This window comes from Bos indicus, chromosome 10 (genome assembly GCF_029378745.1).
Source record: "Bos indicus isolate NIAB-ARS_2022 breed Sahiwal x Tharparkar chromosome 10, NIAB-ARS_B.indTharparkar_mat_pri_1.0, whole genome shotgun sequence".
NCBI classification, from domain to species: Eukaryota; Metazoa; Chordata; class Mammalia; order Artiodactyla; family Bovidae; genus Bos; species Bos indicus.
The window spans coordinates 10,499,370-10,520,690 of record NC_091769.1 but is presented as its reverse complement, the minus strand read 5'-3'; the positions used below and the strand labels follow the sequence as shown (position 1 = coordinate 10,520,690).

General features: G+C 38.2%; 1 protein-coding gene across 2 annotated transcripts in view; it reads left to right on the top strand.

Annotated features, from left to right (window-relative positions):
• Window positions 1–21,321, top strand: part of HOMER1 (homer scaffold protein 1) — a 139,068-nt gene that overhangs the window by 26,472 nt on the left and 91,275 nt on the right. For both annotated transcript variants that reach the window (XM_019968099.2, XM_019968098.2), the window contains exon 2: window positions 20,614–20,770. In XM_019968099.2, the coding sequence (XP_019823658.1) occupies window positions 20,614–20,770 (157 nt within the window). The remainder of the gene's footprint in view (window positions 1–20,613; window positions 20,771–21,321) is intronic.

The following is a 21,321-nucleotide window of genomic DNA, read 5'->3' as shown; positions in this document are numbered from 1 at the left end:
CCCATATTTGAAAGTTGGCGTTTTAAGGGTATATACCAATAGGATTCTAATGATAAAATAATTCATATAAATTGCTTAGAACGATGCACATAAAATAAAATGCCAAATGTTAGCTGTTGTTTGTTGCTGGCATTGGTGGTGTTATTTTTTATCACTGTGTTGCAGCCACTCTGTATTTTTCAGTTTCTAGAACGGCCAAGCTCTTGTCAGCCTCAAGATCTTTGCACGTTGCTTTGATTATCTCTTGCTGTATAACAAGACCGCTCAAACTGTAGTGGCCTACAACAGTGGTATCATTTACCTAGCTCATGAACATGCAAGTTGGGTGCGGCTTGGTGAGGATGGCTCATGCCTGCCCTGTGCGGTACTGTTTGGGATGGCTTCACTGGGGCTGCAAGCTCTACTTTTAAATGGGTCATGTGTATGGTTGGCAAGATGGTGTTGGCTCTTGACTGAGAACTCAGCCTTGGTTCTGCGAAAGCTGTTTTGCTTTCCTTGCTGCACGGTGTCCCTTGGTATGGGTTTTTCATGTTTCTTTGTGATTCACATTTGTTGAGCTTTTTGGGTTTGTGGCTTTAGGGTATTATCCAGTATGTAAATTTTCCAACCGTAATTTCTTCAAAAAAAATTTTTTTTCCATTTTTCCCATCGTTGAGGATTTCAATTGCTTGTGTGTTAGGCTACTTGAAGTTGTTCCATAATAATTACATCGGTGCTGTATTTTTTGTGCTTTTTTCCTCTGTGCTTCATTTTAAGTAGTTTCTATTTCTGTGCCTTCAAATTAGCTAGTTTTCTTTCCTTCTGCAATGTTTAATTTGCTGTTAATTTCATCCAGTTTATTTTTCATCTCCAGAAAACTGATTTGGGGCTTTTATATATCTTCAAGTCTCTCCTTAACATGCTATACTTTCCTCTGCGTTCCTGAATATGTGGAATGTCATTATAATAACTGTCTTAATGTCCTTGTCCACAAGTCCTGTCATCTGTGTCATTTCTGGGTCTGTTTCTGTGGATTGATTTTTCTGCTCTTTTACAGATTTAATTTTCTGAGTATTAGATATTTAGAATTTTTGTCTGTTGAGTGCTGAAAATTTTTGTATTCTAAATATTCTTGTAGAAGGGCCTAAGGAAAGAAGTAGGATATTTTCTAATATTTATATGGAGATAATAACTTGTATAGTTATAATGCTCATCTCAGAGGGAACGAGGAAGTAGAATGTATTTTGTTAGCATGACAGTAGCAAAGATTTACAGCTTAGGAGATTTTGAATTGGTCAGTGAGCAATTCAAGAATAAAGAAAAATGAAACGTAAGTTCAGTTTTCATTGTCAGACTCCATTATCTTAGGGAGTGGTGAAAGCTCTTGGGTTTTGGAGCTAGTCTTGGATGTGAATCAGAAATACCAATACTAGCTGTGACGTTTGGCCAATTATTTAAACTACCCCCTCCTCCAAGTCTTTTTTTAACCGAACTTCTTTTCTCTCTTTTTTTCTCTCTCTCTTGAGATAGAAATGAGAATTTATACAGGGTACTTACATGTAATCAGAATTCAACAAAATGTTACTGATACTTTCTTCCTCTACCATTTTTTCTACCTTTTAGCTATTTCATTTTGCAACAGTCCTACTTTGAATCACATGCTGGTTTTAAATGGGGATACTAACTATTTTGTTACCCTTGAACAATTACTGTAACTCTTTCTATGGAAAGAGTTATTCTTGAGCTTTAATTTTCATCCAGTTACATGCAGTTGAAGATATTCAGTTGGCAAACAGCTTGCCTAAAATTGCTTTAATAAAGTCAAAGTTGCTTCTATTAAGATTTTTATGCTAGTTTTTCAGTAATTCTGTCCTTATTAAGTAAATATATTATTTGAGATGTATGAGGAGAAACTTATTTTTAACTGAATTTAGAATAAATTAATTCTATAAATGGCAGAGGGTTAATATGTTTTAACTGGATGAAGATTTGTATTAGTGTATTAGTTTCCTATGTCTGCTGTAATAAATTACCACAAAGTTGGTATTAAGATAGCATACATTTATTCTCCTGCAGTTCTAGACGTCAGAAGTCTGAAGGCAGTCGCACAGGGGTAAAAGCAAGTGTCAGCAGGGCTGCGGCCCCTCGGGAAGCTCTGCGGGAGGATGGTCTCCTTGCCTTTTCCACCTTCTAGAGCTGCCTTCCTTGCATTCATGTTTTATGGCCTCCTTCATTCCAGAGCCAGCAGTGTAGCATCTTCCTGTCTCCCTGACTCTTCTTCCTTTGTCGCATAACCTTCTTCTTTACTTAAATCTCCCTCTGCCACCTTAAGGACACTTATGTTTTCATTTAGGGTCCACGAGCATAATCCATGGACAGAGGAGCCTGGAGGGCTACAGTCCATGGGGTTGCAAAGAGTTGGACATGACTGAGCGACCAGTGCTAACGCTAGCATAATCCAGAAGAATCTCTCTGTCTAAGGAGTTGTCACTCAGTCACAGCTGCAAAATCCCTTTTGCCAACAAGGTAACATTCAGAGGTTCTAGGTATTAGGACCTGGACGTCATTATTCAACCTTCCACAGTCATTTCAAGAGGATACCGAATCCTGTTTTTCAAATGGTTTAATTTTTTTTGCAGCCCTAAAGTTAAAAGATCTGTCAGTTTACTGAAGTCTTCTATTTATCTCCCATTTTATATTGACTATTTATAATTTCACCTAGTGAACTGTGGTGCTTGTCCCAACTATGTCCACATCACGAATACTTAGTAGTGATGATTGACAAGAAAAAGGTTGTCTGATGTCATATCATTTTCAAAGTATTAATATTTCCTAAAGCAGTTCATACAACCCACTTTATAAACTTACTTTTATGGAGTCGTGTGTGTGTGTGTGTGTGTGTGTGTGTAGGAATCCTGTAATGGTTCAGAGCACTTTCACAGAAAGTATATAGAACTTTCCCACAAGTACAGCTAGTTAGGGAATTACATTTTTAAAGTGAAGGGAAACATTTTCCTGGAAAAACTCCATTATCAGAGGTGAAGTGTTCAGTAAAATGCTGATAGAATTAAATTCGTAAATATTTTTGCCAGAAAGAAACCAAATCAAGATAGGAAAAACAATAAGGAGAAAGGAGAAAGTATTTTTATAAGTGTATAGTTCCTCTTTTATCAAAATATGCATATTATTCCTGTCATATAATCCTTTTCAGAACTGCCCTGTGTGATGAAGTCTAGTTGGTGTCTGAAGCAGATACAAGATACACTGGAATTAATAACTTCTAGTTTCAAAGATCAATGTTTTCACCTCAGATAGGCTAACACTGTTATCACTATTGGTATTATTATTGTATTTTGTTAAAGAGGTGAAATCCTTGTATTAAAATACAGATGAGAGAGTTAACTTGTAGAAGGAAAGATCAGGAACTATGGTAATTTGCATGACTAGAAATAAGTTTTTAGATTCTTCCAAACCACACTGTCATTCCAATGAGTGTTATAATACAACTTGTTTTCAAAATACAAATAAAAGGTAAGTGGAGCCAATGCCCATACATATTGATACATCCCATGAAAACACTTAGGCACTCTAATAGTGCTTAACGTGCATAGTAAGCACAGTTGTGTAACGATACTACCCCACTTCTGTCAACAAAATTTCAGCCAGGGCAAGAGTTTCCTTACAGCCATGAACTTGGGTTTACCTGACAAAAGGGTTCTTTTCCCATCCGAGAGGTTAGTATAGGATACAATGTGGGCTCTAGAGCCAGGCTGAGTTTGCATGCTGGCTGTGCCAAGTATCATCTTGAGAAAATGATACACTCCAACTTCCTCATGTTCAAAAGAAGGTTAATAGTAACTACTTCACAAAGGTTGAGAGGATTAAGTAACCAAAAATTTTACCACACATCTGTTTTGTAAGTTTAAGCTTTTGTTTTCAAGTTTAAGAGTAGCATATTTGAATTTCTTAGTTTGAATCATCCAGTACATGGGTTTCTTCTTTTGGCACAAATGGTGGAAATTGTTGTTAATTTATATGCTCATTGATTTATAAAAGGGAAACAGCTGGGTTATTACATCATTCTGACTGCAAAAGGCTAAAATCTCAACTTTTGAGTGTGACTATCACTTTTTAAAATTCATTAGCGTTTAAGCTATTCAGTTTTTATTATATCCTGTAATATTTCAGTTACTACAGGGAATTTCCAATAATTTGCAAAATCAGGAACAAGGTAAAGCAGGATGGTTAAAGATAGTGTTGAAAAGAAACCGGAGTAAATACAGCAGACTCCTGACATGAGATCAGTATTAGCAGAAAAGAGAACGTGGCTGAGCTTCAGTAGTTGAGTTGTAGTCTTGCTTGGGCATAACAAGCAGGCAGGTTTTCCCCTAGCAGTGTCATACGAAATAATGAATATTATAGGGATCTAGTAGGAGTTTATTATTGTTAATCTGCTGAGAGATTCAGGGGAGAACTTTAAATCTTAATCCAGTGAAGGCTTTCTTCTAAGCAATTGTTATAAGCAGAAATTTGCTTTCTGACTGATTAATAATATAGAGGGGAGGGAAGTTTTAGTCTTGAATAATGTATGATAGTTAGCAGAATTCTTAAATACCTTTGACGTTTCTGCCAAAGTAGAAAATAATAGAAGAGAATGAATGCATTTAGGATGCTGGGGATAGGAAGATGTGATTTTTTTTTTTTAAAGTGTTATGTCTTAGCTTATAAATTCGTAGAAAATTTGCATTTTCCTGCATTGTCTAGTCATATTTATTTCTGAAGCAATTTCTTTTTATTATCATGATGTAAAATTGTCGTATGATGATGTGCTGTGCTCACATGCTGTTTGTAATGCCCTTGCTGTTAATGGCACTGTTCTCTTTTTGAGAAGTAAGACTAACTTGTTTCTCTCAAATGTCTCAAAAGAGCATTTGATTGAGACTCTAGAGCTCTTTTTCACCTGGTGAGAGGCTATTTTTGAGTAGGAAAGATTTAAGAGTAGATTTTACCACTTTGTCCGGGGTATGACATTTATAGACGAATTGAAGATAACTGCTTCCTAAGTGGTCACTGACTAGTCGGCTGAGGCCGCCTTAATTGGAATTCTGGTATTATCCACTTAGCGTGGAATGTCTGCCAAACACAAAGGCTTTAGTAGGATCGATATTTTTCTTTTATCGATTGGTTCAGCTAATATTTGTTGTTGTTTAGTCACCAGTCATGTCTGACTCTCTTGTGACTCCATGGACTGTAGCCCACCAGGCTCCTCTGTCCATGGGATTTCCCAGGCAAGAATACTGGAGTGAGTTGCTAGTTCCTTTTCCAGGGGATTCTCCTGACCCAGGGATCGAACCTGTGTCTCATGCGTTGGCAGGCAGATTCTTTACAACTGAGCCACCAGAGAAGCCCCAGTAGTTGACTTAATGTTTAGTTAATCCATCATCATCTATGCTGTGTTAGCTGGAGAACCAGTTAGGGAACTGTCTCTAGCCTTAGGTGACTGGCTTTCTTAGAGTTGATATTTTGCAGGATTTCTTAGGACAGGCTTGCTGGTTCACAATTAAAGATGCACAAATAGTTTTAGGTTATCGTTGTACAGGATAACTCTAGGTATTTTTACACACCATAAAGAGAATTCTGAGCAGACCTATTTGATGGAAAAAAATTTACATCCTTGGAAATTTGTGGATGATTTGTAAGAAGTATTCTGTAGGCAAGAGTGTCCTCAAATCTCTTTGCTACATGACTCCATTATCACTTTGGCTGTAATACTTTTAACTGTGAACTGTCATTCACTTTTTTTTTAAAAAAAATTAAGGCTTATGTTCAGTAAAGTGCACAACTCTAGAGCTCAGTGAATGTTTACATATGTATTTGTTTGTGTAATCACTAAGACAACATTCCACTAGCTGTGCTTTTTTAAAGCAAGAAAATACATTGCATTAAAAGTATTTGCTTAAATTTTTCCTAATTATAAACACAGTACATGTTCACATATTGAAAAGTTGTGATAAAAAAATAAGTCATTTGTAATCCCACCACCAAGAAGTCTAAATGTCTTGATATATAATCATTTATTCATTTATTAAGTATTTTCTGAGTGCCTAATATGTGCCAGGTATTTGAGTTGCTGGGACCACAGCCCTGATAAAAAGTGGCAAACTCCTTGCCCTTAAGGAGATAACACTTTAGCTGGGGGAGAGGGATGATAAATAAGAAAATACGTTGTATGTCAGATGATGATAAATGCTGTGGGGAACAGTGAAGAAGGGGAATGGGGAGTCCTGGGAGAGGAGAGGAAGGGCCATAGTGTTTACACAGAGCAACCAGGAAGGTCTCACTGAGAAAGGAACACTTGAGTAAGCACCAGGAGGAGGGAAAGGAAGTTGCTAGATCTGAGGGGAAAGACTACTTCAGGCAAAGACCCCGACGGAAGAGGTGCTTGGCCTCGTGTAAGAAGCAAGGAGGCCAACTGTGGCTGGAACAAACACCAATAAGCTACTGACAGGTTGGAGAAGGAGCAGGGACCATGCTGTGAGTGGTGCTTCCTCCTGACCTGAGATGTGATTCCACGGGAGGAACAGCTTCGAAGTGGGGCTGCCTGCCAGACCGCTGAGTCTAGGGCTTTGGGTCAGGTGGTCGTGATGCAGCCAGGGCGGAGACACACCGATGGAAGGGCATTAGACCTTTTCAGGACTTTGCCTTTTACTGTGAGATGGGAAGCCATTGGAGGGTTTTGAGCAATGACTCATCTGATTTAGGTTTTATTACTTTAAAACTCTACGTTATGAAATGTTGTAGACATACCAAAAAAAGTAGAAAATGGTACAGTCTCCTGTACCACCATTTTCATACCCATTTCAGCTGCCATCTCATTTTGTCTTACTTGGTTTGTCCTGACCTCTCAACCTTTCCTTTTTTTTTTCCCCTGAAATATTTTAATACTAGCTTGGACTTTTGGAAGGATCACTCTGGTTTATGTATCGGGAGAAGGAAAGGCAGGACAAGGCTGAATATAAGTATATCCTCTATGGATAATTTTTCTATGCATATATAGCTGACCCTTGAACAACACAGGTTTGAATTGTGAGGGTCCACTTAATGCATGGATTATTTTTCACTAAATACATGCTACAGTACTGCACAATCCAAGGTTGGTTGACTCCACAGATACGGAGGGTCAACTGTAAAGTTGTACTTGAATTTTTGGCTGTGCAAAGAATTGGTGTCCCTAAACCCCGTGTTGTGCAAGGTTCAAATGTAGATAAATTTTTAAACAAAAATTGAATTATATTGTGTCAATGTTATATATAAACTATTTTTATTTACTATACTGGATGCCTTATGTCACTGAATATTCAACAACTTTGTTTTTTAATAGCTACATAGGATTCCATTATATGGATCCGTTATGTGGTCCATTATATGGACCATGTCCATAGGGTCACAGAGAGTCAACACAACTGAGCAACTAAACACTTTACACACCATGATTGGTTTGATCTTAGATCATTGGATATAATCTTTGCTTATAAACAGTGTGGTGATACATCCCTATAGCTAAATCTCTGCATATTTCAGTTCAGTTCAGTCGCTCAGTCGTGTCCGACTCTTCGCGACCCCATGAATCGCAGCACGTCAGGCCTCCCTGTCCATCACCAATTCCCGGAGTTCACCCAGACTCACGTCCATCAAGTCAGTGATGCCATCCAGCCATCTCATCCTCTGTCGTCCCCTTCTCCTCCTGCCCCCAATCCCTCCCAGCATCAGAGTCTTTTCCAGTGAGTCAACTCTTCACATGAGGTGGCCAAAGTACTGGAGTTTCAGCTTCAGCATCATTCCCTCCAGAGAGATCCCAGGGCTGATCTCCTTCAGAATGGACTGGTTGGACCTCCTTGTAGTCCAAGGGACTCTCAAGAGTCTTCTCCAACACCACAGTTCAAAAGCATCAATTCTTTGGCGCTCAGCCTTCTTCACAGTCCAACTCTCACATCCATACATGACCACAGGAAAAACCATAGCCTTGACTAGACTAGAACCTTTGTTGGCAAAGTAATGTCTCTGCTTTTGAATATGCTATCTAGGTTGGTCATAACTTTCCTTCCAAGGAGTAAGCGTCTTTTAATTTCATGGCTGCAGTCACCATCTGCAGTGGTTTTGGAGCCCCAAAAAATAAAGTCTGACACTGTTTCCACTGTTTGCCCATCTATTTCCCATGAAGTGATGGGACCGGATGCTATGATCTTCGTTTTCTGAATGTTGAGCTTTAAGCCAACTTTTTCACTCTCCACTTTCACTTTCATGATTATTTCCTTAAGGTAAATTCCTAGAATGGAATTGCTCTGTCAAAGGATATGCATAAATATTTAAAGCTTCTGATATGCATTGTCAAAGTGTTTTTGGGAAGACTTTACTAATTTATACTCCCACCAGCTGCTTCTGAAAGTATCAAATTTCCTTAAACTCTATTGCTGAACTTTTTCATTAAAAAAAAAAATGGTTTCCTGTTTTGACAGGTGAAAAAATGATAACTCGTGGTTTTAATTTGCAGTTCTTCAGTTTCTAGTGAGGTTGACCTTCATTTCCGTTTGCAGTTTTAAAAATATGCTTATTCATAACATTTTCTAGCTGTGTGACTTTGGAGAAGTCACTTGGGACCTCTGCTTTTGTACTGTGAAATGGGTGTTGTATACCTGCTTCACAGGGTTTTCATGAACATTGAATAAAAACATTTTGTAGCTCTAAGTTTTAAAACTTTTTGACCATGACCCACAATTTTTAAAAAAAGTCCTACTTTGTGACAAATTAATATAAATATGTTTAGCCAGAATTTCATGAAACAATGAGTATACCCTTACCAAGTGTGATATACTCTGATATTTTACATTTTCAGTCATTTTTTAAAATACCCATTAAATTGATCATAACCCTCTGGCTGTAACCCAGTGTTTTCTCATAAGCTCTGAGTACATAATGCATGTCAGGTTCTCTTTTATCTCTAGTGATTATCTCCTGTAGGTAGTTCAGAAGTCAGCTGTCTCTAGTAGTTTACCTCTGCTGCTAAGTCACTTCAGTCGTGTCCGACTCTGTGTGACCCCATAGACAGCAGCCCACCAGGCTCCCCCGTCCCTGGGATTCTCCAGGCAAGAACACTGGAGTGGGTTGCCATTTCCTCCTCCAAGTTTACCTCTAGTACATTCATTTTCAGAAAAGCTAAGTAGTAAACAACCAACCAGCCAACCAAATCTAGCTTATTGTATTGCTGAATCAAATTTTTGGTCAGTGAAAAGCGAATGTATTTATTTGGGCTTTTGCGATACCGTTACGACTGAACTGTTACACCATTGTTGTGAAATAGATCTGATGCATGTGAGCAAAACATCACATTGTTACAGGGATTGTTTTTTGCAAAACCCCACAGTGGGACATAGCATCTGACAGAATTTTGCCTATGATTTTTGTTACCTGAAGAGCTGACAAAAATTGGAAACATAAATCATTTTTAGTTATATTTAATTCAGCCTTTTTCAATTGAAAAATAAAATAATACAAAGCTAGTTCTGAGAGCCTGGGAACGGGCGGCCCCCATGCATACAACACTGGATGCTGCTCATTGGTAGATTTGTAGCTGAACTACTTGAGGACCACTCATGCTATGCTATGCTAAGTCACTTCAGTCGTGTCCGACTCTGTGCGATCCCATAGACGGCAGCCCACCAGGCTCCCCTGTCCCTGGGATTCTCCAGGCAAGAACACTGGAGTGGGTTGCCATTTCCTTCTCCAATGCATGAAAGTGAAAAGTGAAAGTGAAGTCGCTCAGTCGTGTCCAACTCTTAGCGACCCCATGGACTGCAGCCTAACAGGCTCTCTAACTATTAGCTGTGACTAGAGGAAACTTGATCAGATGAAAGTGAGAGTCACTTCCAAGCCTAAGGGCTGTTGGAATGAGAATTGCAGAGAGAAATAGAGTGGGAATGGACTGGTAGCATTTACTATCTGGAAGGCACCAAGGAGGATAACATATTTGAGAAGACAACTGTGTTGTTTCTTTAGACCTCTAGTTCAACATTAAACATGTTTTATATGTTAAAATCATTTTTTGATGATAAGCCAGGAAAAATTTTTAATGACTCCCCAGTTAAAAGTTTGACTAATAAACATTGCTACTCTCCTCCTCACTCCTCCATTTTGAAGTATGTCAGAAACAATTTGGTACAAAAATATAAAAATTAAATTTGAATGTTTACTAGAAAATTACTTATTTAGAGTTTTTAGGAATGTGCCGCATGTATTAACAAGAGTTAAATTCTGATTACCAAGAGGCTATTTCCTTAGATTTCCCTACTGTATTCTGTGAGTTCTCAGAATATAGCATTATTTAGTGGAAATCATCTGGGGAAAGAAGAATATTTAAAGTCTAGTGTAATTGAAAGTACAGTGCTACTTTTAAATGTAATTGAGTTACTGTATATTTTAAAATACCAAGTATTTTATCTGAAATGAATAGGATTTTAAATGCGCAAGTGGGACAGGATGATGTCACTTGGAAGTTATTTAATAAATATTAAGGTTCTTTGAGTATTGAAGCTGTTGCTTAAATATATACATTGAGTGGGTTTATTCGCTCTTTTCCTATGAATTTGAGCACATACTTTTGATCTTTTAAATGTAGCTACTGATTGAAGTGCCCAAAGAAAATAAGTACTATAATCTTTTAATAACTAGTGCTGTGGCTTAATGAAAGGGCTGAGATTGATTAAAAAAAAAAAAACCTCTTAAAATGATGGCTGGTGTATGAGTATAAAACAATGTTACTGTTGAAGTATAATTATATAATTTAGTAATCTTAAACTCTTAATTGAAAATGTTAATTTATTTGATTATAGTTTCTTTAGATATGCTAATTAAATCAAATACTTGATGTCATGAAAATATTTCTGATGCACAATTTTTATGATAACAATGATTTTCTTAAAAAATCTTTTATTTGAACGTGTACTTAACTGGTTCAAAGACCAATGAATTCAGATCATACACTTTTAAAAAAGATTCTTCCAGAAAAGCCATTTTGTAGTCATTGGTGTCACATTTTAAGTCAGTATACTTATGTTATAGCAATGTCCTTTACAATTCTGTATTTGCTTTGTAGTAAACTTGGAAGTTTAAAAAAACATGCGAAAGTGAAATCTCTCGGTCATGTCCGACTCTTTGTGACCCTGTGGACTGTAGCCCACCAGGCTCCTCTTTCCATGGGATTCTCCAGGCACGAATACTGGAGTGGGTTGCCATCTCCTTCTCCAGGGGATCTTCCCGACCCAGGGATCGAACCCAGGTCTTCCTCATTGCAGGCAGAGGCTTCAGCTTTACCATCTGAGCCACCAGGGAAGCCCTGAAAAAAAACCCAAACAACATAGCGGCCTTGTTTTGGGTGCATCACTAGATGGCGCTGTTGTGGTGCAACTGTGCGGGTAGCCATTAGTAGAATAAACTTTGCTTTACTTCAGAGTAAGCCTGTGGTGTTTGTGTTTTAGAGAATATTAAAAATGGGTAAGTAATCACCTGTTACATAACATGGTAATAGAAACACATAGTTGGTAATATGCAGTCATAATCTTTGAGCAGCGTCAACTCTGTTAGTAAGATTTCTCTTAGAGGCATTGTGTTGTAAGGAGTAGAACTGGGTGGTGGGGTTGGGGAGGGTTTAAACCAATTACCTGATAACCCAGTGGAATTACAGTTTATGTTATTAACTAGCATAGGACAGTGCTTTTGAGGAAATTCCAGTGCTTGAGCTCCAGCTTGTCTGAAGACATACTGTGCTGAAACTAAATTCTTCAGGCATCACATTTGAAGTTAAATAGTCATTAGCGTCCAACGACTCCTTGCCCACATCCTTTTGGCCTTAGCAAGTATTGTACAGCTTTTCCTTCCATTTCAAATTCCAAAAATCAAGCTAAAGGTGGAATGTTCTTTGTCCTACTTCCGGTGTATTTACTTCCAATGAAGGAGGGAAGTGGACCTTCCTTCAACACTTCCAGACCCGTAGTCAGGCACCCTTGAGTTTCTGCTCCTCTCCTATTCTTCCTTTATTCTCTTTATGAATAAGAAGAATGCTTTCATGCATGTACTGTTCGTTGAGTTCCAAGCTAAAAATTGTCACTTGTTCTGTGATTCTTTGGCAGTCTTCGATAGTGATCCCTAAAGCATTCCTTTCTTAGTGTTAACTGAGATGTAAGTGTAGCTTCCTCCACTGTGCCACTTAAGAAGGTCTTTTAGTCCAGTTCGTTACAAGTTTTAAAAGTTAAGTAGTACTTAAAAGTTTGTAAAGGTGTAGTTTGCTTTCTCATCTCTTCCTTCATCTAGCCCCATCCCCATGGGCAGCTGCTTTTACAAATTCTGATTTTTATTTCTCTTGGTAGTGGCCTATGTAGCTCTAATATGCTGTTATACTGCTATTTCTTGATTAAAAGATTTGGATACTAAATCCTTATAGCAGAAAGTCAATTAATAATGAACTTTTATGATTTCCATATTTCTTCCACCCATCTCAGTCAGTCCTATAAATTTTTCCATTGATTACCTCTACAGTATTAAATGGGGCCCTAAAAATGTAATTGTGTGTACTGTGGGTCTGTGTTGCAAAGTTAATGAATGACCAGTGTGTAGCTAGACAGCCAGGAGAACTGGAAGACCACCAGTCACATCTTATGGGGGAACATGTTGTTTCAGAGTTTACTATATGTACACCTCTTTCTTCAGTTACCATTTGTATAATTTTTAAAATGACAATTGCCTGGAATAACTTAGAAGCTTGTTTTATCACATAAAAAGCCTGGAGGCTGATTCATTGAGTCAATGACATAATCAAGGAACCAGATTCTTGATTTTTCCACCTACTCTGCTTCACAATGTTGGCTTTCTTCTCAGGTTAACTGCCCTCAGGTTTCCGGGTGGCACTCATGGTAAAGAACCCACCTGCCAATGCAGGAAACACAAGAGGCATGTGTTCAATCCCTGGGTCTGGAAGATCCCCTGGAGAAGGAAATGGCAACCCACTCTAGCACTCTTGCCTGGAGAATCCCATGGACAAAGGAGCCTGGTGGGCTACAGCCCGTGGGGTCACAAAGAGACACTACTGAGCGACTTAGCACAGCACTAGCTGCCCTCAAGGTCCTAAAATGACTCTTCAAGGCTGGGTGTCACTGCAAATGCAATATTATTCAAGAGAACATCCCTTCTTATGTGTGTATCTTTTTGTGGGTGTATCCAGAAGCTTCCAGCAAACTTTCCCTGGTTATCTCATTATCCAGAACTACCTAAGGGATTTATTCCTAAGCAGACTTCTGGCAAGGAGGATGGAATTGCATTGATGATCTTAGTGAAGCTCACAGACGTGTGGAGGAGGGTAGGGAGCACCGTCTGAGGTGTGCTGGAAAGAAGCCAGGAGGAACAGTTGGTGGATAGTTAGCCAGCAGTGTCTGTAACATCAAACTCTTCATGGAAAGTATCATCTACCTTGTTTCTTATCTCTCTGCCAGGCTACTTTCTTTTGAAAAATTAAGTAGAAAGTCTGGGAATTGTTTGAAATCATAACTTTCTTCATGTCCACTTTGCTACAATATGTAATTGTACTTAAATTTCTGAAAAGGATATTTGTAAGCTAGGTATTAAAAGAAGACTAGGAAATGTATAATTACTCTCTATTCCCTTGAGCTTGGTTGTATTTATTGGACCCATACCTTTACACTTCCTTAGAACAAAAGTCCATTGGGCAATCTCTTAATATTTGCAGTAGTATAAGCTTTAGTAGTAATTAAAAAAAAAATCATCATTGATTTTTCTTTTCAACTAAAGCTATCCAAATGACAAATGTTAGCTTTTTGTTTTATTCCTAGATCTAGAGCTTTTATTTTTCTTGGCAAATAGTTTTTTTGTTTTGCTTCAGTTTTTCATGATCTCCCTTTCTTATCATACAGATAGATGCCTGAGAGTTAAATGCAATAATTGTTTATGTTAATTTTTATGAGTGTAAATAAACTTTATTTCTGAAACAAAATTCTGATTTCACTACATTTTCCTCAGAGCCATCTAGTCTTTACATTCCTCTAATTTTCTACATCCGTATCAAATTGTAGAGTTCATTACTGTATGTAGTACTTATAGAATTTTAGCCCATGATTACGACATTCAGAATTCTTTTTTTAAGCATTTTATTTGTCTATTTTTGGCTGTGCTGGGTTGTCTTTGCTCTGCGAGCTTTTCTCCAGTTGTGGCGAGCAAGGACTACTCTTGGTTGCAGTGTGAGGGCTTCTCATCACCATGGGTTCTCTTATTGCAGAACACAGGCTCTAGGCCCGTGGGCTTCAGGAATTGCAGCACATGAGCTCAATAGTTGTGGCTCCTGGACTCTAGAGCGCAGGCTCAATAGTTGTGGTGCGTGGATTAGTTGCTCCACGGCCTGTGGGATCCTCCCCAACCAGGTATCAAACTCATGTCTCCTGCATTGGCAGGTGGATTCTTTACCCCTGAGCCATCAGGGAAGCCCAGGATCTCCAGAATTATATTATATATAATATGTATTATACCAAATTTTAGAGTTATTTTATGAACCTTCTGGAAAATACTCAAGTAACCTCTTTTAACGGGTCGTGAACTATTGATGGAAGAAATTACACAGTAGATGGTTCTCTAAGATTAAAATGTGTGTGTGTGTCTCTCTCTGTGTTTGTCTGTGTTTAGTTTTGTTTCTCTAAGCTCATTGAAAGCATTCCCTGCCAAAACCTATTTGCTTTTAAAGTTGATTTTTAGATTAATATTTAATTTCTTAGGAGAGTTACTCTGTGGTGTTATATAGGACTAAAGGCCTCGATTTTGTGTTATGCTTTATATATATATATTCTAGTAACAGTAATGTCAATAAAGATGGTAGAATATATAAATTGGCTTTCGGTGAGATGTATTTACCCCAAAATTTATCTTTCCATTCTCATATTGTAGTTATAAATCTAAGTCCTATGAGATGTTACTGTGTTCCATGAAGAATTCTGGGGTTAGATCATTTTGCTGCATGCTGGGTTGGTTATTCAGGGTTAAATGGATTTCTTTACTGCAGGACTTCTTAGAACTTTATATTAACATGCTTTATAAATGTTTCAGAGTGGGACACACACGATATTTGCAGTACTTATTTAAACATGGAACACTCAGTTCTAGGACTTTTGTTCCATAGACCATACTTTGGAAAATGCTGGTATTTGATGCAGTTGGTTTTGTGTGAATTGTTATTAAGGAAGTGGTCTGTCTAACCTTTATTTACGAGTGCCATCCAGTTTATTTGAAATAGTATTACCACTTGAGCACTTGGGATAATCTGTGTCAAGTGCTTTTCAGATCCTTTAAGAGATAAGAGCTTTGAAATTTCAGGTATAGCTTCTCTACTGCTTTCTGCAGCTTTTCTCTAAAATGAAATTTATCCACATGCTTAATATTGATATGTATCTTAAATAGACTAGTGATAATCTCTCTTAATGATTCTCAAAACTTTTCACTCCAGCCTGGTTTTCTCTGTTGAGCCCGAAAGTAACATTTTGAGTTTCCTTCCTGATAGTTTTTACAATGCAAACCCTGTACGCTTTTGAACTTGGTCAAAACTGAGAGCTCACCTTTCCCTCGTCAAGCAACCCCCAGTTCCTGACTATATTTTCTGTTTACCGTCCTGCCTAGTGGCACTGTCTTCTTTTCAGTTACCCAGACCAGAAACCCAGGAGACAATTTCTTAACCTTGACATTTTTGGATGGATAGTTTTTTGTTGTAGGGTGCTGTCCTGTGCATTATAAATATTTAGCAACATCCCTGGCTTCTTCCCATTAGAAGCCAGTAGCAGTCTTCCTCAGCTATGACTGTACAAAATGTCTCCAGACTTTGAGAAATGTCCCCTGAGAGACAGCTCACTCCAGTTTGATGAACCACTGCCCTATATCCAAACTGTTACTTAATCATACTGTTTCTGCTTTCTTAACTTACCTTTAATCCCTTTTCATTTCTTAATTCCACTCCCTAACCTCCTATCCTTTTTATATTTATTTTTAATACTTGGGATCCTTTGTAAGGTTCTGATTAGCATCCCTATGTCCAATGTTCAGTTCAGTTCAGTTCAGTCGCTCAGTCCTGTCCAACTCTTTGCAAACTCATGGACTGCAGCACTCCAGGCCTCCCTGTCCATCACCAACTCCTGGCGATTACTCAGACTCATGTCCATTGAGTCGGTGATGCCATCCAACCATCTCATCCTCTGTCATCCCGTTCTCCTGCCCTCAGTCTTTCCCAACATCAGCGTCTTTTCAAATGAGTCAGTTCTTCACATCAGGTGGCCAAAGTATTGGGGTTTCAGCTTCAGCAGTAGTCCTTCCAATGAATATTCAGGACTGATTTCCTTTAGGATGGACTGGTTGAATCTCCTTGCAGTCCGAAGGACCCTCAAGAGCCTTCTCCAACACCACAGTTCAAAACCATCAATTCTTCGGCGATCAGCTTTCTTTATAGTCCAACTCTCACATCCATACATGACTACTGGAAAAACCATAGCTTTGACTGGATGGACCCTGGTAGGCAATGTAATGTCTCTGCTTTTTAATAAGCTGTCTAGGTTCGTCATAGCTTTTTGTCCAAGGAGCAGGCATCTTTTAATTTCATGGCTGCAGTTACCATCTGCAGTGATTTTGGAGCCCCCCAAAATAAAGTCTGTCACTGTTTCCATTGCTTCCCCATCTGTTTGCCATGAAGTGATGGGACCAGATGCCATGATCTTAGTTTTCTGAATGTTGAGTTTTAAGCCAACTTTTTCACTCTCCTCTTTCATCAAGAGGCTCTTTAGTTCTTCTTCGCTTTCTGCCAAAAGGGTGGTGTCATCTGCATATCTGAGGTTATTGATATTTCTCCCAGCAATCTTGATTCCAGCTTGTGCTTCATCCAGGCTGGCATTTCACGTGATGTACTCTGCATATAAGTTAAATAAGCAGGGTGACAATATACAACTTTGATGCATTCCTTTCCCGATTTGCAACCAGTCTGTTGTTCCATGTCCAGTTCTAACTGTTGCTTCTTGACCTACATGCAGATTTCTGAGGAGGCAGGTCAGGTGGTCTGGTATTCCCATCTCTTGAAGAATTTTCCACAGTTTGTGGTGATCCACACAGTCAAAGGCTTTGGCATAGTCAATAAAGCAGAAGTAGATGTTTTTCTGGAACTCTCTTGGTTTTTGGATAATCCAACAGATGTTGAAAATTTGATCTCTGGTTCCTTTGCCTTTTATAAATCCAGCTTGAACATCTGGAAATTCATGGTTCACGTACTGCTGAAGCCTGGCTTGGGGAATTTTGAGCGTTACTTTGCTAGCGTGTGATATGAGTGCAGTTGTGCGGTAGTTTGAGCATTCTTTGGCATTGCCTTTCTTTGGGATTGGAATGAAAACTGACCTTTTCCAGTCCTGTGGCCACTGCTGAGTTTTCCAAATTTGCTGGCATCTTGAGTGCAGCACTTTCACAGCATCATCTTTTAGGATTTGAAATAGCTCAACTGGAATTCCATCACCTCCACTAGTTTTGTTTGTAGTGATGCTTCCTAAGGCCCACTTGACTTCACATTCCAGGATGTCTGGCTCTAGCTGAGTGATCACACCATTGTGATTATCTGGGTCATGAAGCTCTTTTTTGTATAGTTCTTCTATGTATTCTTGCCACTCTTCTTAATATCTTCTGCTTCTGCCAACCCACTGTCTTCAGTGCTACTGAATTTACTGTTCTAAAATGCAAAGCGGTTCCCTATTTACATGTCTCAGTAGTTCCCAGCAGGTACCCTCATGAACTGACTTCTCTATCTCTAGCCTCATTCTTCAAAGTTACTCACACTCACTGAGGTTCATGCTACACATGCTGAGATACTGTGCCATGGTTTCAGGCTCTTCTTAGGCATCAGCTTCTCCATAGTAGCCCTTACCTACTTACTTTCAGAGTCTCTATCATGCTGAAGAGTATTTTATTTGTTTAACGTATCTGTCTTCCCACACCAGGTTGAACATGTCAAAGGCAAAGACCATCTCTCTCTCTCTCTCTGTTTTATGCATGTAGTAGATATTAAGTAAAAGTGTGTATCACCTATTTGTGTGCCCTGATACATGTGGTATCACCCTCATTACTTCTTGAAATTCTCTTCACTGTTTATCAGCTGTAAACTTATTTTCCTAGTCTTTATCATCCAGATGATGATGGCTAGGCTTTTGATCACAGAAATCTTTTTAAGAAATCAGAGAAGAATTGAAGAAAGCAGTGTGTTTAGTTGATGTCAGATGTCATTTGCTTGTAAAAATAGCTAGTTTACCCTAAAGACTTTTATTCGGAATGGGATTAAATTGAGTGGAATAATTGTGCAGATTAATTACACTGTGTGAATTAATATAGTGTGAAAGTATTTGTTGGACTCAAACTGCATTTCCATTGAACAAGGATTTGATGATTAGTCATATAAGGCTTGCAAAAGCAATATCATTGTCTTAACAGTTTTACTTTTTTGGAAAACATATGTATTAGAAAACATGCTTATATCAGCCTACACTATCTAGAAATTTACCCCCTGTCAAATGAAAAAAAGAACTATCAAGTCAATAAGAACAAGTGGCCTATTTCCCTTCTTTATGTGTCTTAATAAATAGAATTCTGTGTGAATGAATTTCTCTATGAATCAAAACTAGTAGCACTCTCTAAACTTTAATTACAAGATGAGAAAAGAGAATCAGAGGTTGCAGGACTTCTGGACGACAACCCAAATGTAGCATCAGCCTCGCTGTGAAAGTCAGAGATTTTGAGGATGGGAAAGGGAGTGAGTAAGACCTACTCCTAGTTTGGAAGACTTCAACTGGTGTAGTGTGTTGCCAGATCATTCATAATTATTTCTCGAGTGAACCTGTGTATAATGGCAGTTAAGCCAGAAGTGATGACTTCCTGCTTCATTTTTTTAGGGAGAGGCATAAAATGTATCACTCACTTCCTTTCAGAAGTGATTCTTTCATAAGAACAGTTGTTATAGAGGTTTCCAGAAATAAAACTGGGAAGAGCCTGGTTACATACAGGAAAAGTACCTCCCTTTCATAACAGCTGTCTGAGGGCTAAAGTAAATCACAGGAGGCATATGTAGCACCCAGCCCATTATTACTAATCCGAAGAGTCATTTTGCCAAAGACCAAAATTTGCCTTGCCTGTTTTCTAATTTCACTGTTTTCGATACTCTCTTTTCGTGTCTTTAAATTTAAAATTGGAATTTTTTTTTTAATTCTTTAAAATGAAAAATTTAAACGTACTTAATTTTAACTTTACATAGTACCAGTTAAAATTCTCCTTAGGACCTTAAGCTGCTTTAGGAAAGAAAAGTGTTATGTAAGTGACAGAAACAATTGGACTCCCCCCAAATTTTGGTCAATGCTTGTTACAAGAGAATTTTTACTGAGAACTTGGAAAATTTTGCTTTATAATGGTTCTATTACATGCAGATTTTTTTATGCTTGTTTTTTTCAGACTGTAAAAGAAATCTGTAATGATCATATTTTGAATATATATTTTTGAATAGTTTTGGTTCTTGAAATTGTAATTATAAAAACCTCTATTTAAGGCCTTACTTGATCTAGGTAAAAGATTCTGTGATGATGGATTAGTTTGTTTTCCTTGTATTTTTCAATGTAGTAGAGATTATATTGAGTGTAAACTTTCCCAGTAAATTCCTCCCCAGAATTAGGTAATTTTAAATGGTAAAAACTTTTAGCTTAGTGACAGCCACATATAAGATACTTGTATTTTAATAGCACATCGTCAGTTCTATTTGTAATGGTTTTGTTCTGCAAAGACACCACAAACACTGAATTAGTGATATTGAACCATCGTCCTGAGGGAGACACAGGGTTAGGTTCCTGTGAGGCTCAGGTCACATTTTCATCAGCCAATCAATAGCCTTCTTTGATTATGTTTCTATTTAAAGACATCCTATTTAATATATATCATTGATTCATTACCATTAACCCTTGGCCAAAAGCACTCATGCCTGAACAAAGCTTATGTAACATTTTTTCTCCATGAGGCACATCACAGTCTGCTTGTACCTAAGAACAGACAGCACTCGGCACTGTGCTTGGGGGCCGTTTGAAACAGTGCAAGTACCAACAGAAAGCACAGAGATGCGGACTCCAGGGTGCCGAATAAGTTGCAAGAAGGATACTTGTTTATAGTATGAGAGCTGAAACAAGAAGGCTGAGTAGTGCCTTGATCAGTCTCAGGTGGAGCATGTGAGGTCACTGGCAAAGACCAAGAAACTGCCCCAAGTAAGGAGTTTATGGTAACAGATGCACTTTATGGAGTAGGCAAAATCTTGGATACAGAATCTTCAAACAATAAGGATTGACTGTAATTGTTTTAAAGAAGCGTATGGTTGCACACTTCTAGAGTATTCAGATCTAAAGGAAAGTTTCTTATATTTTCAAGGATGTGGGAGTTTTTGGTTAAGACAAATCACCCTCACAGTTTTCATGTTCTCTTGTCCAGTGGAATCAAATTGGCTGCTTTCAGCCCGTCATTTTGTTTTCTCCCCTGCAGGGAACAACCCATCTTCAGCACTCGAGCTCATGTCTTCCAGATCGACCCAAACACAAAGAAGAACTGGGTGCCCACCAGCAAGCATGCAGTTACTGTGTCTTATTTCTATGACAGCACAAGAAACGTGTATAGGATAATCAGTTTAGACGGCTCAAAGGTAAGTTCCATTTACTTTAAATAACCTTGCTGTTTTGCTTTACACAGTATTCACTATACAGTATTCACTTTAGTTTTATTCAGAAGATTTTTATCTACAGTAAAATAAAACATTTTCATTTCAGTTTTTAAAACCTACCTTTTAAAAAACAAAATCGATCAGTAGGGTAGCAACTTTTAGGGTAGCAACTTTTTCATCTACTAAATTACTTCGATTAACCACCTGATATATATATATATATATTGAGTTGAGGGCTCCCCCCATGGCTCAGTGGTAAAGAATCCACCCGCAGTATAAGAGACACAGGCAACATGGGTTTGATCCCTCCTTGGTCAGGAAAATCCCCTGGAGGAGGAAATGGCAATCTTCTCCAATATACTTGCTGAATCCCATAGACAGAGGAGCCTGGTGGGCTACAGTCCCTGGGGTCACAAAGAGTCAGACACGACTGAGCACTCATGCATGCATGCAGGCATATATTGAGTTACACTCTAAAATATTCTACAAATTTGATTTCAGTATATTTGGTAAGTACTCATTGCATATCTGTT